Below are 17,701 nucleotides of genomic sequence, written 5' to 3' on the forward strand. Positions count from 1 at the left end.
AGATTCCAACAGTTGATCTGACTAATTGGTACATCCTGGGAAACTGCCCCTGCTCAGGCTGCATTCAGCTAATGGTGTTAGAGCTCTGGGCAAAAATATCAAGTCCAAGCCCAAGACTTTGGGAGAGGCTGAGGCCTTTGAATAAAAATGTTAATGAATGTATTAATAATTAATTATAAAAACAATTTTTAATGAATACATTTAATCATGCTGTTGTCAAAGATGTAATTAATTGATTTTTTTTTTCAAATAATGACATTTCACAATAACATGAATATGTTTAAAACCATACTTATGAGTTTTAAATGAAATATGTGGCCCATGTACAACATTTATGATATAATATTGAGGAAGAAGTCACATTATGATATAAAATACATTACATTTATTATATAAACATTGTGAACTTATATTATGTAAAAGATACATAATAAATATATCCTTTAAATTATTAAATAAGAAATATAATGTCCTTTAAAAAGTACACGTGGAATATTATAGTCACTGTATGATGGGCCTTCTGTTTATTTAGAGACATTCTGGTCACTGGGGAAGGACTGTTCCATATTCTTGTTTCCATATTTAATGGAACACATTTTCTAATTCTCCAAATGAAAAAATCTGATGGCATCTCTTACTTGGAAATCAAACAGCTTAAAATAGTAGTAATAAAATATAACACAATGAACATTTCGGAGATTATTATATATTCAAAATATGTATTAAAATAAATTGCCTGAAAGGGTAGTGGAAGCAGATTCAATAACTTTCAGAAGGGAATCGGATAAATACTTGGAGAAAAATTTGAAGGGCTGTGGGGAAGGGGGAGTGGGACTGGTTGGGTGGCTCTTTTTGGAGAACCAGCATAGGCACAATGGGCCGGGTGGCCTCCTTCTGAGCTGTGTCATTCTATGATGCTATGATAAATGGAACCAGCTAACAGAATCTGATGTAATTTCTTGTGGGTGGACCTGGCAATGTATATTCTGTGATATTGTCCTGGATTGACAGAGAGACATGTTTCAATTCTCTATTTTTTAACTGATTATTTTAGACCTTTTAGGTAACTGAGTGAGAATCAAATGATTTTGGCTTATAACCATTTAAATTGCTTTGAATCACAAATCAGTTGGTGTCAATAAAAACTGTGGCTCGCCCTGTTCAAAGCCTCGCTTGTAATCTGCTGCATGACAAAAACGCCCAGCAACAATAATATTTGGCCTAAAACTGTTTTTTTCCCTCAAATTCTTTCCAATTGTAATAATCTTATATTTTGCACTTTCTTATATGGGTTTTAATGGTAGAATTTGTGTTTTTTCCCTGTCCAAATAGTATATAATATTTGGAATGATTGGTATTGAGGCGAATATGACAGAAGCTGGACAAAGACATGAGGAAGAAAGGAGTAGAAGGACATGCTGAGAGGGTGAAGGCCCGTGTGGCGCATAAACCCCGGATAGACCGGTTGAGCCGAATGGCCTGTTTCTGGTGTAAATTCTATGAATGAAACTCAACCTCGGCCCAGTTCAACGCGATACCCAGACATTCCTTCCGCTTCTGCCGCGGTGTGTGCCGGGAGGCGTGGCGCGGCGCGGCGCGGTGTGTGCCGGGAGGCGTGGCGCGGCTGGCGCGGTGTGTGCCGGGAGGCGTGGCGCGGCTGGCGCGGTGTGTGCCGGGAGGTGTGGCGCGGCTGGCGGTTGGGGAGAGCGCGCCGGGATGGCCGCGGTGAGCGGGACAGGGGCGGCCGCGGTGAGCGGTTCGCTCTCGGATCTCCCTGAAAACTTTAACGGTTCGCTGTGTCGGAAATGCTCCGGCCTGGAGTACGCGGCTGCCGCCAAGTGGGTCCGGCTGAATGTGGGCGGCACCCGGTTCCTCAGCACCCGCCAGACCCTGTGCCGCGACCCCAAGTCATTCCTGTACCGCCTGTGCCAAGCAGATCCCGACCTGGACTCCGACAAGGTACTGGGGCGGGGGGGGGGGAGAGAGAGAGAGAGGGTGGGGGGGAGAGAGAGAGAGAGGGTGGGGGGGAGAGAGAGAGAGAGGGTGGGGGGGAGAGAGAGAGAGAGGGTGGGGGGGAGAGAGAGAGAGAGGGTGGGGGGGAGAGAGAGAGAGAGGGTGGGGGGGAGAGAGAGAGAGAGGGTGGGGGGGAGAGAGAGAGAGAGGGTGGGGGGGAGAGAGAGAGAGAGGGTGGGGGGGAGAGAGAGGGTGGGGGGGAGAGAGAGAGAGAGGGTGGGGGGGAGAGAGAGAGAGAGGGTGGGGGGGGGAGAGAGAGAGAGAGGGTGGGGGGGGGAGAGAGAGAGAGGGTGGGGGGGAGAGAGAGAGAGAGAGGGTGGGGGGGAGAGAGAGAGAGAGAGGGGGGGGGAGAGAGAGAGAGAGAGAGGGTGGGGAGAGAGAGAGAGAGAGAGGGTGGGGGAGAGAGAGAGAGAGAGGGTGGGGGGGAGAGAGAGAGAGAGAGGGTGGGGGAGAGAGAGAGGGTGGGGGAGAGAGAGAGGGTGGGGGAGAGAGAGGGTGGGGGAGAGAGAGAGGGTGGGGGAGAGAGAGAGGGTGGGGGAGAGAGAGAGGGTGGGGGAGAGAGAGAGGGTGGGGGAGAGAGAGAGGGAGAGAGAGGGTGGGGGAGAGAGAGAGAGAGGGTGGGGGAGAGAGAGAGAGAGGGTGGGGGTGGGGGTGGGGGAGAGGGTGGAGAGCGAGGGGGGGGACGGCGAGGGCGAGGGGGGAGAGAGGGAGAAGGCGGGAGGAGGGGGGAGAGAGGAGGGGGGGGACGGGGAGAGAGGAGGGGGGGGACGGGGAGAGAGGAGGGGGGGGACGGGGGGGGAGACGGTGAGGGGGGAGAGAGGGAGGGAGGGGGGAGAGAGGGAGGGAGGGGGGAGAGAGGGAGGGGGGGGAGAGAGGGAGGGGGGGGAGACGGAGAGAGAGAGAGAGAGAGAGGGAGGAGAGGGGGGACAGAGGGACGGTGAGGGGGGAGGGAGAGAGGGAGGAGGGAGGGGAGGTGAGGGGGGGAGAGAGAGGGAGGAGGGAGGGGAGGTGAGGGGGGGAGAGAGAGGGAGGAGGGAGGGGAGGTGAGGGGGGGAGAGAGAGGGAGGAGGGAGGGGAGGTGAGGGGGGAGAGAGAGGGAGGAGGGAGGGGAGGTGAGGGGGGGAGAGAGAGGGAGGAGGGAGGGGAGGTGAGGGGGGGAGAGAGAGGGAGGAGGGAGGGGAGGTGAGGGGGGGAGAGAGAGGGAGGAGGGGGGGAGGTGAGGGGAGAGAGAGGGAGGAGGGGGGGAGGTGAGGGGAGAGAGAGGGAGGAGGGGGGGGAGGTGAGGGGAGAGAGAGGGAGGAGGGGGGGGAGGTGAGGGGAGAGAGAGGGAGGAGGGGGGGGAGGTGAGGGGAGAGAGAGGGAGGAGGGGGGGGAGGTGAGGGGGGGGAGAGAGAGAGAGAGAGGGAGGAGGGGGGGGAGGTGAGGGGAGAGAGAGGGAGGAGGGGAGAGAGAGGGAGGAGGGGGGGGAGGTGAGGGGGGAGAGAGAGGGAGGAGGGGGGGGAGGTGAGGGGGGAGAGAGAGAGAGGGAGGTGAGGGGGAGAGAGAGGGAGGAGGGGGCGGAGGTGAGGGGGGGAGAGAGGGAGGAGGGGGGACGGTGAGGTGGGGGGAGAGGAGGGGAAACGGTGAGGGGAGAGAGGGAGGGGAGGGGGGGAAACGGTGAGGGGAGAGAGGGAGGGGAGGGCGGGAAACGGTGAGGGGAGAGAGGGAGGGGAGGGCGGGAAACGGTGAGGGGGAGGGGGGAAACGGTGAGGAGGGAGGGGAGGGGGGAACGGAGGGAGAGGGAGGGGAAGGGGGAACGGTGAGGGGAGAGAGGGAGGGGAGGGGGGAACGGTGAGGGGAGAGAGGGAGGGGGGGGGGAACGGTGAGGGGAGAGAGGGAGGGGAGGGGGAACGGTGAGGGGAGAGAGGGAGGGGAGGGGGAACGGTGAGGGGAGAGAGGGAGGGGAGGGGGAACGGTGAGGGGAGAGAGGGAGGGGAGAGAGGGAGGTGAGGGGAGAGAGGGAGGAGGGGGAACGGTGAGGGGAGGGAGGGGAGAGAGGGAGGTGAGGGGAGAGAGGGAGGAGGGGGAACGGTGAGGGGAGAGATGGAGGAGGGGGAACGGTGAGGGGAGAGAGGGAGGAGGGGGAACGGTGAGGGGAGAGAGGGAGAGGAGGGGGAACGGTGAGGGGAGAGAGGGAGGGGATGGGGAACGGTGAGGGGGTAACGGGGAGGGAGAGAGAAGGTGAGGGGGGAACGGGGAGGGAGAGAGAAGGTGAGGGGGGAACGGTGAGGGGAGGGAGAGAGAAGGGGAGGGGGGAACGGTGAGGGGGGTGAGAGAGGGGGAGGGGGGAGAGGGAGGGGGAGGGGAGGAGGGGGGAACGGTGAGGGGGGAGAGGGAGGGGGAGGGGAGGAGGGGGGAACGGTGAGGGGGGGGAGAGAGAGGGGGGAACGGTGGGGGGGGGAAGAGAGGAGGGAACGGTGAGGGGGGAGAGAGAGGAGGAAACGGTGAGGTGGGGGGGGAGAGAGGAGGGAACGGTGACGGGGGGAGAGAGAGGAGGGAACGGTGACGGGGGGAGAGAGAGGAGGGAACGGTGGCGGGGGGGGGAAGAGAGGAGGGAACGGTGGGGGGGGGGAAGAGAGGAGGGAACGGTGGGGGGGGAGAGAGAGGAGGAAACGGTGGGGGGGGAGAGAGAGGGGGGAACGGTGGGGGGGGGAGAGAGAGGGGGGAACGGTGGGGGGGGGAGAGAGAGGGGGGAACGGTGAGGGGGGAGAGAGGAGGGAACGGTGAGGGGGGGTGGAGAGAGGGGGGAACGGTGAGGGGGGGAGAGAGAGGGGGGAACGGTGAGGGGGGGGGAAGAGAGAGGAGGGAACGGTGAGGGGGGGAAGAGAGAGGAGGGAACGGTGAGGGGGGGGGGGAAGAGAGAGGAGGGAACGGTGAGGGGGGGAAGAGAGAGGAGGGAACGGTGGGGGGGGGGGAAAGAGAGGAGGGAACGGTGGGGGGGGGGGGAAGAGAGGAGGGAACGGTGGGGGGGGGAAGAGAGGAGGGAACGGTGAGGTGGGGGGGGAGAGAGGAGGGAACGGTGACGGGGGGAGAGAGAGGAGGGAACGGTGAGGGGGGGAGAGAGAGAGAGGAGGGGGAACGGTGAGGGGGAGGGGGGGGGAACGGTGAGGGGGAGGGGGGGGGAACGGTGAGGGGGAGGGGGGGGGAACGGTGAGGGGGAGGGGGGGGGACGGTGAGGGGAGGGGGGGGGAACGGTGAGGGGGAGGGGGGGGACGGTGAGGGGGAGGGGGGGGACGGTGAGGGGGAGGGGGGGGGGAACGGTGAGGGGGAGGGGGGGGGAACGGTGAGGGGGAGGGGGGGGGAACGGTGAGGGGGAGGGGGGGGGGAACGGTGAGGGGGAGGGGGGGGGGAACGGTGAGGGGGAGGGGGGGGGAACGGTGAGGGGGAGGGGGGGGGGAACGGTGAGGGGGAGGGGGGGGGAACGGTGAGGGGGAGGGGGGGGAACGGTGAGGAGGGGGGGAACGGTGAGGGGAGGGGGGGGAACGGTGAGGGGAGAGAGGGAGGGGAGGGGGGGGACCGGTGAGGGGAGAGAGGGAGGGGAGGGGGGGGACCGGTGAGGGGAGAGAGGGAGGGGAGGGGGGAACGGTGAGGGGAGAGAGGGAGGGGAGGGGGGGGAACGGTGAGGGGAGAGAGGGAGGGGAGGGGGGGGAACGGTGAGGGGAGAGAGGGAGGGGAGGGGGGGAACGGTGAGTGGAGGGGGGATCGGTGAGGGGAGGGGAGGGGTTACGGAAACTTGGGGATAATGGGATTGTGAGGTCATTGGGAAGGGAGGAAATGAGTGATGGAACTGGGGGAGATGGGGAGTAGCGGTCAGGGAGTTGGGGAGCCAAAAGTGTCCTGGAGGTGCTGCACAATCTATAGCAGGCTTTGTGCTATCTCAGGTAGTTGACTGAAAGGTCTCGCGTATTTGAGACAGCAGTTTCAGACTGCTGCATCGTGAGTGTCCAGGAGAATATAAAACCATACAGCTGGGGAAGATCCCAGGTGCAATCCCTGGCCTGTGCTGACTTACTGATCTCGGGTGAGGCGTTGCAGGTGCAAATTCTGCACCATCTACCTATAGTGATGTATCTGCTGGGGAAGGGGTGGGCTCTCTGAGGGGATTGGGTTCAGCTCTTAAGCCCCACCACAGAATAATGGATTGTCGCTCACTATCTTGTCAGGTGACAAATGATAAAAGTACTGAAAGAAACTATAGTACCATACCCCATTATCAGTCAGTACCTTTCACATACTTATATTAGCATTTGTTTTTGCAACTGTATACGGGTAGAGTATAAACCATTCCCCAGTTTTAGATAACTTTACAACCTGCTTGAGCTGCTGTTTCTTGGTGTGGTTGGAAGCCTGTGTTCACTGCCTTGTTGCTCAGTCTTGAGTGCACCCCCAAGAAGCTGGATTTTGTTGATGCCTGTACTGATTGTGGGTGCATTGACTGGTTGTTCACAGTGCTCTCCCAATGATAAATACTGCGGGTAGCTTTTTGGCTGATCCTGAGAGGTTGTCTGTTGTCTACGTACCATGCCCTGACAAAGTGCTGTAACTTGAGATGCTGTGAAGCAGGCAGAAGTACTTTTTTTTGTTTACAAATCCTCTGTGATTTTTAATGGCAGCTGAAGAATTGCACAGGTATTTGTGCAAGAGGATGTTCGAACTGATGTCGGGTAAAAAACATGTTTGGGTTAGTCTTTCTGTGGCTGAGCTGGAGGACAGATCTGATGCACAGTGAATGACACCTGTAGTTCTGAGCGGCTTCCTTTACTTTGCTTATCTCTCCATTAACAGCTACCAAACAGTAGTTGCCCTCGGCAGCACCCAACAATGGAGATAGACCGTGGCTTGCAGGAGCTGAATTCCTGGATCCATTTAGACAGAGACCAGTGGAGCAGTAGCAGTACAATTAAAATCTGTGGTCTTAAAATCAGTGTGACCCCCCACTTCAACACCCCAACCTACAACATAACAGCCATTCACTTCTGTTGTATGGACATCCCAAACCTAGTACTGTAACCATAGCAATATATTAGACCGCTGTCTGGACAGTCCTTGTGGATATGTGTTGGTGGGTTCTAGAAGTGTCACTAAATGTGGTGTCCTAAAATGGAAAAAAAATCATATCTCAGCTTCAGTGTACAGAGTGTGGGATTTTAACCACCCACCTAATATTTTAATTTTGGGTCTGATTTTCTTATCAAATAATAACACTTTTCTCTCCCACCTCTGAACAAATTGCAGACAAATTACTTGATTGACACCCCATCCACCACCTAAACATTCACTCCCTCCACCACCGGCGCACCGTGGCTGCAGTGTGTACCATCTACAGGATGCACTGCAGCAACTCGACAGCACCTCCCAAACCCGTGACCTCTACCACCTAGAAGGACAAGGGCAGCAGGCACATGAGAATAGCACCACCTGGACGTTCCCCAAGTCACACCATCCCGACTGGGTCAAAATCCTGGAACTCCCTACCTAACAGCACTGTGGGAGAACATTCACCACATGGACTGCAGCGGTTCAAGAAGGCAGCTCACCACCACCTTCTCAAGGGCAATTAGGGATGGGCAATAAATGCTGGCCTTGCCAGCGATGCCCACATCCCATGTGTTTAAAAAAAAAAGACAGCAACCTGCAGAGAACTATACCTTCAACAGCTGATGTTTGTAGCTCCCGTTAGGTTGGAGATTTCCCAGCCTTTCTGCATGCGTGATGTGTTGCAAGTGTTGACACACCCCTCTGGGCACCATTTCAACTACCCACAGGAAAAGTGTGCTACCATTACGCAAATTGTTCACTAGTGCACAGCACCTTGCAGGGGTTGGGGATGCTGATCTGGAAGTGGAAAAAGCTGTGGGTGGGGTTGGACCAAAAGCATGGTCAGAAGGAAGGGGAAGAAGTGGCAAGGTGGAGTGGTTTTAGGAGAGAGCTCCAGAGCATTGGAGTGTAGTGACTTCCAATGGTGAAACCTCACAGGATTGTTGTGCTAAAGAGATTCAAAAAGACGTTAAACCGCTGCCCTCCCCCCTCTCGGGTGGATGTAAAAGATCCTATGCCTCTATTTGAAGAAGAGAAGGAGTTCTCCCCGGTGTCCTAGCCAATATTTATCCCTCAACCCACATCACTAAAACAGATTATCTTGTCATTTATCTCATTGCTGTTTGTGAGACCTTGCTTTATGTATCTTTTCAGACATTATTTTCCTAGTCCAAATCAAGTGACTTAGTCCAAAACCTGAGTGGAGTTTTGTTGGTCTTGTTCGCAGCAGTACTAAGGTAGAGTTTGCCATACAGGGAATGGCAGTCCCACGGTCCTGCCACTCTGTTCATGCTTTATATAGAAATCCTTGATGCTCTTGGAGTAAAATATCCTTTACAAAAAGTCTCCTATTTCTTTTGGAATAGACTGCTCTTTCATTCCTGAAAATAAAATATTTGCAAGAAGTCAAACATTTTCTTTATTTGAAATGTTTAGATTTTTGTTTGGACTAGTTGAATCATACCTTTGTGTTTCTAAACTTAGTGTGAAGCTTTGAGACTCATGTTTGATTTGTTGAGATGTTTGAGACCACAATGTCAAGGTCAAAAGCTTTGGTTTGCAGCCAAGCTGCACCGGTGCTGGGAGAGATTGTTCAATGGAGGGCTTGTGTAAACTGGCCAGAATTCAGTAGGTTGTGTGGCCATGCTCAATAAATGTGAGTTAGCAGAAGTTGAGGGATAGGTGCAATGCAATGTATAGGAAGGAGGCAGCAAATGTAGAAATAGGAGATAAAATTCATCTCTTAACCATGATTTCATTTCAGATGAACTAGTATTTTGGGGAGGTGGGACAGTAAGGCAGCTGTATCAGCAATGAACAATCTCTATGAAATCTTGTCTGAAATTGCTGTTGATACTTCTGGGTTCACTATCCTTAAATATTTTTTGAGCAGCCTTATGGGTGAGAGGAAGAACCCCGTTTGTATGTAAGTTAAGGTTTCTGTCAAACTTTTGTCTTTGAAGACAAGTGTAAATGCTTCACCCTCTGAAATCACTCTTACTTTACACTTCAACTTTGTGCAGGATTAAAAATAATCCGTAATCCCGAGAGTCCTTGGGGAAGAAATCTTTTGTGTGCATCATGTAGCAAAACCGTAAATGGGTGTCTGATTTTTTGATGCATGCGACACGCAGGAAATCCAGCAACCGTATAAGCTATGGAGTCTGACAATTCCTTCCTCTAACTCTCCTTTCCTTCTGCTTTGAAAATTTAGTTAGTTTCTATCTCAAAGCTTCAGGCACTCATTCAATCATCAGAGTGTTACACTAGCCTTTTTGGGAGGGTGGGATCCAGTTAAGAGCAAGTAATGTGCTAAACCAAGTCAATTTAAACAGCACAAAAGTGTGGATTCTGCTATGGAGAATATTTGGAGCTGATGTTGAGATAAGGAAACTTTATCCAGTAGTGGGGCTCCTGTATGTACAATAAGCAAACTATCTGTGCACCATGCTGGTCTGAAATGAGCATGGGAGCACCCAGCCCTAGTCATCTGTTTCTCCATTAAACTCCTCACTAAAGTACCATTGGAAATCCACGTGGGCAAAACTACAGATTTCTGCATTCTTTATTTAATTATTGACCAGTTTTTGTTCTTTTATCCGATATAAACAGTAGACCTGTGTGTGGCCTCCATCTATTCATGAAAAGCTTAAACCATGCTTCCAGTTGTTGGGCGGTAGTCTGATTTGAACACTCGAGAGCCTGTTCTAACTGAGCTGCACCTAGCTGTTGCTTTGTTAAAGGTTTCTTGTTCTGTAGTCATGTTCTTTGTCTCTCCTGGAGAAAGCCTGTTGAATATGATTCATTGCTGTCAATGTTTTGCTGAATTGGAGAGGAAGGGGAAACGACATCTGCGATGCTTGTGGCAAAGCATTGGAAGGATTATTGTAGTACTGGTGCTGTAGTTCAATGCGCTACCATTTGGAAGCTTCTAATTAATACTCCAGCCTGATTTATAGGAGGCTTTACATTGAAATATTGTTAAATGCTTTGAACTTCAAAAAGAATCCTTCTCCATTTATTTCAAAGGTTGCCTCCTATGAAATCCTACACCCACTAACCACAAGGAGAGCCTTGATCTGGAATAATAGAGGAGGGATTTAGAAAGGACATAGACAAATTGAGAGGTTCAGTAACCAGAAGAATGTAGACAGGATGATTTTGTGTCTTTGGAGCCCTGATGATCAAAACCACCCTCCTTTCTGATTTGTTGAGATTGTGCACAGACCTAAGTTTTAAGAGGTCAGTTTTCAAATTACCTCTACTTTTTCTGTCCTACAAAGCACTGTTTTTGTGATGTGGAAAGAATGACCTCTGAAAATGGTACCAATTCACTTCACCCCATGAAACAGTGTGGAAACTTCGGGGCCAGAGTAGGGTGAACCTCAGAAGAGGCTGAACACAGTGGCGCAATGATAGGATGTGATGATAGCAGCCACTAGGATCCATTTGTACAGTGACTGTTCTGTATCAAGAACAGTTCATTCTTTTTTCAGGCTGATGGGTGGTAGATTTTCACTGTTTGACATGGTTGGTATATCTTAGCACATAGCATGTTTGCTTCAGTCTGCTGATAAATTGGAACACAGCCCTTTTAAACGGCATTAAAGCAGTGTACAGGTAAGGACCACCTGACCGTGTGCATCTGCTGTAAGCAGACAGTTGGGAATAGTTTGCCTGTCCAGTCCCCACCTGGGAGAGACACAACACAGGTGGGCCGTGAAAGGGAATAGTTTTAGTAGCAATACTTAAGTGAACTTATACGTGCAGTGTGATGTGAGACTATGGCTACAATCTTTGTGGTTTCCATTGTCGGAAATCAACGAGGGCTGAACACCGGAACAGAAGAGTCTGACAGAGCCCTAATGTCACATGCTAGTTGTTATAAAGAAAATGGACAGGAAAATGACAGATAAACACATACACAGTATATGTGGGACATTACTCCACTGATCTTCACAAAAATGCGGCCTACTGGACCAAGGTTGGCCCACTAGGTTTAATTAAGCTAATTTTCAGGCTTTCTCTAAGGCAACAGGACATATACAATTGCGAACAGTTGTGTAGAGAATATCAGATGACTGGGACCACATTGCAGTGTTCTAAAACACTGCTGGGTGGGGTATTTCCAATGGTAGTTATAAAAGTTTCCATTACTATGAAATTTCCGTTGTTGTGCATTGTTAGAGCCCAGCCAGGTAAGTAATCGCCAACCTTTTGAAATGTTGTCACTGGGCTTTGTAATAGTGGCTGCAGCTGCTCACTGTAGGTGGGTTTTCACAAGTGACGCAGTGTGTGAAATGTTTGTATTTAAAAGCTGCAAAAGACACCTAACAGTGCAGTTAGATCTTTGAGTTTGTCTTCTTGAAGGGAAAAAAACTGCAGATGCTGGAAACCCAGCAGGTCAGTCAGCATCTGAGAAGAGAACAGACAAGTTAAAGTTTCAGGCTACAGGCCTTAATCAGAACTGAAGAAATGAAAGATGTACAAGCATTTTAATAGAATCAGAACTAAGGGGACAGGAAATGGGGGGGGGAATAATACAAGAGGAAGTATTGGCAGAATGACCTGGTAACCTGCTTAAAAGAAAAAAGGTGGTAAATAACTCAGGTGATTTTAAACATCAGCCAATGGAAAGAAGCATTAAAGACATTAGTCAAACAAAGATTGTGTAAATAGCTACAGCAGTGGCAAGCAGCCCAAGGAGGTGACAAGACTGGGAGATGTGGAAAGTCTGTAGATCAGGTTTGAAATTAAAATGTGAGAAGCTGCTAAATAGGATGGGCTTCACTATCCCCAAAATAGTGGGAACGGGGTGGTGGAGCCGAACGACACCAAGGGCACAGATTTCCCCAGCCAGTGCTGTTTTCTGATAGGGTCTCCACTCCAAGCATCAGTCAGCCTCCCCTCAAGCTGACAGACCTACCCCATATCTGCAGCCCTTCCTGCTGTGAAGAAAGTAGAGACTCTAGTTAGGGTCCTAAGCTGCTAAAGTCAGGGATCAGACTAGAGGGCTGCACAGTGCCTTGCAGAAAGATAAAATGCTGTTCTTGGAGCTTTGTCCATGCCTTTGTTACCTCTAGACTGGACTATTCCAATGCTCTCCTGGCTAACCTACCATCTTCCACCCTCCATTAACTTGAGCTCATCCAAAATTCTGCTGCCCCTATCCTAACTCGTACCCAATGCCACTCTCCCATCACCCCTGTGCTCGCTGACCTACATTGGCTCCCGTCCGGGAACACCTCAATTTTAAAATTCTCACCCTTGTTTTCAAATCCGTCCCTGGCCTCACCCCCTTCCTATCTCTGTAACCTCCAGCCCTACAACTCTCCGAGATCTCTGCGCTCCTTCAATTCTGGCCTCTTGCGCCTTCCTGATTTTAATCACTCCACCATTGGCGGCTGTGCCTTCAGCTGCCTAGGCCCTAAGCTCTGGAATTCCCTCCCTAAACATCTCTACCCCTCTCTCCTTTAAGACTCTCCTTAAAACCTACCTCTTTGACCAAGCTTTTGGTCACCTGTCCTAATACCTCTTTATGTGGCTCGGTGTCAAATTTTGTTTGATAACGCTCCTGTGAAGCGCCTTGGGACGTTTCACAACATTAAAGGCGCTATATAAATGCAAGTTGTTGTTGTTGAGCTTCAGTTGAACATTGTATGGTTGAAGATGGAGTGGTCAGAGTGGGAATGGGGCAGCAAGCCACAGGGAGTTCATGCTTACATGTGGATAGAATGGAGGAGTTTACAGAACAGTCTCCCCATTGAGATCTGTGCAAGTTCAATGTGTGGCTACAGTGTGTTAGATTGAAGAAAGTACTTCTAAATCTCACATGTAAGCAGTGTTTGAGACAATGGACTATGGGAGGAGGTGAATGGACAGGTGCTACACTCCTGTGCTTGTACAGGAAGGTGCCAGGGAAGGGCAGCAGGGTCGAACTAGGTGTTATGGAGGGAAATATGTTTGGTGATGGGATTTTGTTGTAAATGATAGAAGATATTTGGCAAATATGGAGGCTTGTGGGTGCAGATGGATTCTGGAGCAAGTGGCTGAATATGTATAAAGGATGAAGTACTGGTTGGAGTAATCTATGGTCATGAATTTGAGAGTATTGGATATTAAAGAATATTGGTTATTAAAGAATATTGGTTTAAATGCAGTTTTTGGTGTGAGAATGCCCGCTGATGCTTTTGGATTGTGAAGTGGTACTTACATTTCAGTCTGTCTAAACATGTTTTATGTTCAGTTAGCTTCTTAACTCCCAGTAATCTGGGACATTCCAGGTGACTTAGCATCCAAAGCAAGTCTTTAGTTTGGTTCTAACAACTTTATCTCTGCAAGCGAAATATTCCTGAGGGTGGGAGGACAGTCTCAGCTTTAGGGTTGACTGAGACTGTGTAAAGTTGCTACTTGCTTTTGTAGGGAGTTGGGTGTGATGGGGATTTTTCAGCTGGTCAGTGGAATTTCACTGAAGCACTCTGGACTACGATTGCAGCCCAGCTACAGTGGGATTTTGAATCTCTGGATATTGTGACTTTGCCTTTTTCAAAAAAAAATATAAAATAATTTACATTTTTGATTGGTGGATAAGGTCAACCAAAATCTGCCATCTTGTCACCCCCTTTTTAAACTTTTGGCACTCAGTTTAATTCCTCTTGTAGTCTTCAGCTCTACTGATTTTTGATTTCACTGCTGTGTTTGTCATAGAATTTTTTTTGAGTTACTTGCCGTTTGAACGTGACATATAATGTTTGATTTGATGATGAACCAAGTTCTCCGTCCAGTTCATCGTCTCCACCTGCCATCCCTCTCTTTCCCAGAAACATTAGATGAATAAGCTGTTTTCTGGCACCTCTGTCACTGGTATTGTTTAAGTGGCTGTGAGAAGCCATGCATGAACATCTCGGGATGAGTTTTGCCAATCAGAAAGTTAGAAATCTTGCGCAAGATATAAACTTCAATGTCCTGCCCAAACAAATTCTGAATGTAAACCGTTTCATCTGAGGTGTGGCTAGACACAGAATTTAAGAAGAATGAAGCCCTTAATTTGAGGGCTTATAGTTCATTTCGACCTACCTGCATTTATCCAAATAGATGAGTCTAATCAGATCTTGGTCCATCAAAAGAGGCAGATCTATCACTGGCTGATGGCAGCGACTGTACAGAAAATACCAGCAGGCTTGTTTAATCTGATAGGAAGAGTTTTTGGTCGGTATTACAACTCACCAAATCTTTGTAGATAACTATAATCTGAGCAGAAAAGGGAATTTACAGCTAACTTAGTCAAAATAGAGAATTATTTTGGGTACAACTATTCACTTACTCTAATATCCATTTTCTTAAATAAAAGATGTCCTGCAGAATCTTTAATTTCAACTAGTTTTCTAAGGTGGGGCTGGTTAGGTATTGTACACTCACAAGCGTGATGCTCCTGTATTCCTTTTAAAGGTTTACCATCTAGTGTTTGTGGTGTTACCTCCTTTTCCTCCAAAATGTATCACCGTATATTTTTCTGTATTGTTTCATCTGCCTTGTTTACTAACCTGTCTGTATGCTCCTGATGTTGCTAATGTCCTCTTCACAGTTAAGTGTCTTTGAGCTATGCCATTATATACTGGAGGTAACACAATATCCATCTTTTTAACTAGGCTATGACTTTTGCACTTAAAATATATTAGTTTGCCTTGTCTCTAATTATTTCCTCTTGATTTTTTGTTTAATGGCTCAGATTAAAAGTTAACCTTAATTGCTGTGGCTTCACTGATACTTGTACGATATAGCGTGAGTAAATCATGCAGTGGGAAGAAATGCCATAGATACTAAATAATTGTAGTAATGAGATTCCTGAAGATCTGAGTCAAGCCTGTGGTCAGAGAGGGGACTCGCTAGCCTTGTAACAAGCTGTTCTACAGTTATCGCAGGTAGTGCATACGTTGCAGAGGAAGCATGGCTTTGGGATTTGACGGTTGTTGCTATGAATTGAACAATGACCTAATTGTTTTTTCCTTAATGAGTAAACCTGATTGCCGTGCTGCCTGTGTGGTAGGGTCGGCTGCGGCACCATGTTTACTGAGCAGGAAGAGAATTCAGAATAGGAAGCGCACAGGAAATCTGAATCATTCAAATCTCCTTACAAATTTGGGGTGAGGGGAAAGTCAACATAATTATCAAGGGTTTACCATATCAAAGTAAGTGTTCCTTTAAAGAACACTGTTACTTTCACAGCCAATGAAGTACTTATTGAAGTGTAGTCACTTGCAATGTAGGAAAAGCAGCAACCAATTTGTACACAGCAAGATCCCACAAACAGCAATGAGATAAATGACCAGATCATCTGTGTTTTTCGGTGGTCTTGGTTGAGACAGGTGATATTAAAAGGACATAGACTCAGGATTATCATTAAGAGACTAAAGGGGGGGAGAATTAGAATTTTTTCTGAGTTATTAGAACACAAATGCTTTGCTCGAAGGGCTCAGTGGGTAGCACTCTCCTCCCAAATCATGCAGTTGTCTGTTCAAGCCCCACTCCAGAGACTTGTGTAAGGAATCTTACAACACCAGGTTATAGTCCAACAAATTTATTTTAAAATCACAAGCTTTCGGAGATTATCCCCTTCGTCACCTGACGAAGGGGATAATCTCCGAAAGCTTGTGATTTTAAAATAAATTTGTTGGACTATAACCTGGTGTTGTAAGATTCCTTACATTTGTCCATCCCAGTCCATCACCGGCATCTCCACATCCAGAGACTTGAGCACACAATTGCAGCTGACACTCTAGTGCAGTACTGAGGGAGTGCTGCACTGTCGGAGGTGCTGTCTTTCAGATGAGACATTAAACCGACTCCCTGTCTGCCCCCTCAGGTGGATGTAAAAGATCTCATGGCACTATTTGAAAAAGAGCAGGGGAGTTCTCCTGGTGTCCTGTCCAACGTTTATCCCTCAATTATATCAAAATCCCTCATAATTTTGAACACCTCTATTGGATCAAATCTTTCAACCCATTTCTGCTGATTCAATAGTGGTCCCTGTTTTAAAAAAATAGTTAGTCATAACCTTTCAGGGGGGCCTGACAGCACCGTTCATAATGTCTAGAATATAGTCACAATGTCCCTGTTCTTTAGCGTGCCTTGCTAGCTCTCCCTTTAGTTTCAAAAGCCTACTGAAAAAACCTCTCTCTAACCATGATTTTGGTCATCTGCCCCATCACACTGCTTGTCCAGGCTCCTGTTCAGTATCTCATTGTAAAGTGCTCTGAAATGCTCTTAAAATGAGAGCACTATATAAAGTTTATTTAATAAACCAGTGTCTCATTGTACCATTTTCAAGGGGTCTGCTTGAAGAGCCGTGTTTAAGAGTCTTGGGAGTAGAGAGGGAGAAATAAAACCTCTTGCAAGAACACAGACGCACAGCTGAGTACAATACAAAAAAGTATTCTTGATATGAAATTTCACATTTTTTTTATTCATTCATGGTGTCACTGCCAAGGCCAGCATTTATTGCCCATCCCTAATTGCCCTTGAGAAGGTGGCAGTGAGCCGCCTTCTTGAACCGCTGCAGTCCGTGTGGTGAAGGTTCTCCCACTGTGCTGTTAGGTAGGGCGTTCCAGGATTTTGACCCAGTGACGATGAAGGAACGGCGATATATTTCCAAGTCAGGATGGTGTGTGCCTTGGAGGGGAACGTGCAGGTGGTGCTGTTCCCATGCGCCTGCTGCCCTTGTCCTTCTAGCTGGTAGAGGTCACAGGTCTGGGAGGTGCTGCCAAAGAAGCCTTGGGGAGTTGCTGCAGTGCATCTTGTAGGTGGTACACACTGCAGCCGCGGTGCACCGGTGGTGGAGGGAGTGAATGTTTAAGGTGTTGGATGGGGTGTCAATCAAGTGGGCTGCTTTGTCCTGAATGGTGTCAAGCTGCTTGAGTTATTTTCTATAATTATATAGAACTTGTCAGGTACTGAGCTTAGTCCTATTTATTGAGTAAAGAGAATGGAGGACTTTGGATTGTAAAAATGTGTGACAGTAAAGGTGACAGTAAAGGTGTGTCTCTCTGGGGACAGTATTGCTATTAACGATGTTGTTATGGGTAGTGATGTGCTTGAGCCATATTAATTGACCTGACTGATAGCAAACCTGTTGCTGGGTTGAGTGGCAGTATTCACTTATATAAGGAAACTGCGATGTGATTCAAGCCTGTTGGTGTCTGTGAGGTGCAATCCCTGCTTATCTTATGAATGTTAGTCTGTGTAGGTGTTCCTCCTTTTTGATTTTATTGGACTGCCATCATTCTCTGGAAGTCAACAGAAATGATCACAAGGTTCCCTGAGGGCTCAGTGTGCTGCTGCTGAGCTCCCGGATTCATCAGCTGATCTCAATGTTGAGGGACAATGTGGGGGGGGGGGGGGTGGTGGTGGTGGATGCAGTAACGTCCTGCTCACTGCCATAGGGAAGAGAAAAATCAACCAGGTTGCTTGATGTTGATTGACTGCTGTAGTGACTTCTATGTGTGGATGTCGGGGAGAACAAGTTGGGTTGAGCAGTGATGCCCCTCCCCTAACACCTCTCAATTGTTCAGTATATAGGCTGTGGAGAGCTCCCAGGTTATCCATTAAACCTGGT

At 49.1% G+C, this 17,701-nt stretch overlaps 1 protein-coding gene across 2 annotated transcripts in view; it reads left to right on the forward strand.

Annotated features, from left to right (window-relative positions):
• Positions 1 to 1,639: 1,639 nt before the first annotated feature.
• The window catches only part of kctd5a (potassium channel tetramerization domain containing 5a), a 74,039-nt gene continuing 57,977 nt past the window's right edge, over positions 1,640 to 17,701 (forward strand). Inside the window, exon 1 of one of the 2 annotated variants that reach the window (XM_068003076.1) lies at positions 1,640 to 1,959. In XM_068003076.1, coding sequence (XP_067859177.1) covers positions 1,717 to 1,959 — 243 coding nt within the window. In that variant the 5' untranslated portion in view covers positions 1,640 to 1,716. The remainder of the gene's footprint in view (positions 1,960 to 17,701) is intronic. The other variant, XM_068003078.1, reaches the window with a different exon arrangement.

The sequence above is a fragment of the Heptranchias perlo genome, chromosome 22 (genome assembly GCF_035084215.1).
Source record: "Heptranchias perlo isolate sHepPer1 chromosome 22, sHepPer1.hap1, whole genome shotgun sequence".
NCBI classification, from domain to species: Eukaryota; Metazoa; Chordata; class Chondrichthyes; order Hexanchiformes; family Hexanchidae; genus Heptranchias; species Heptranchias perlo.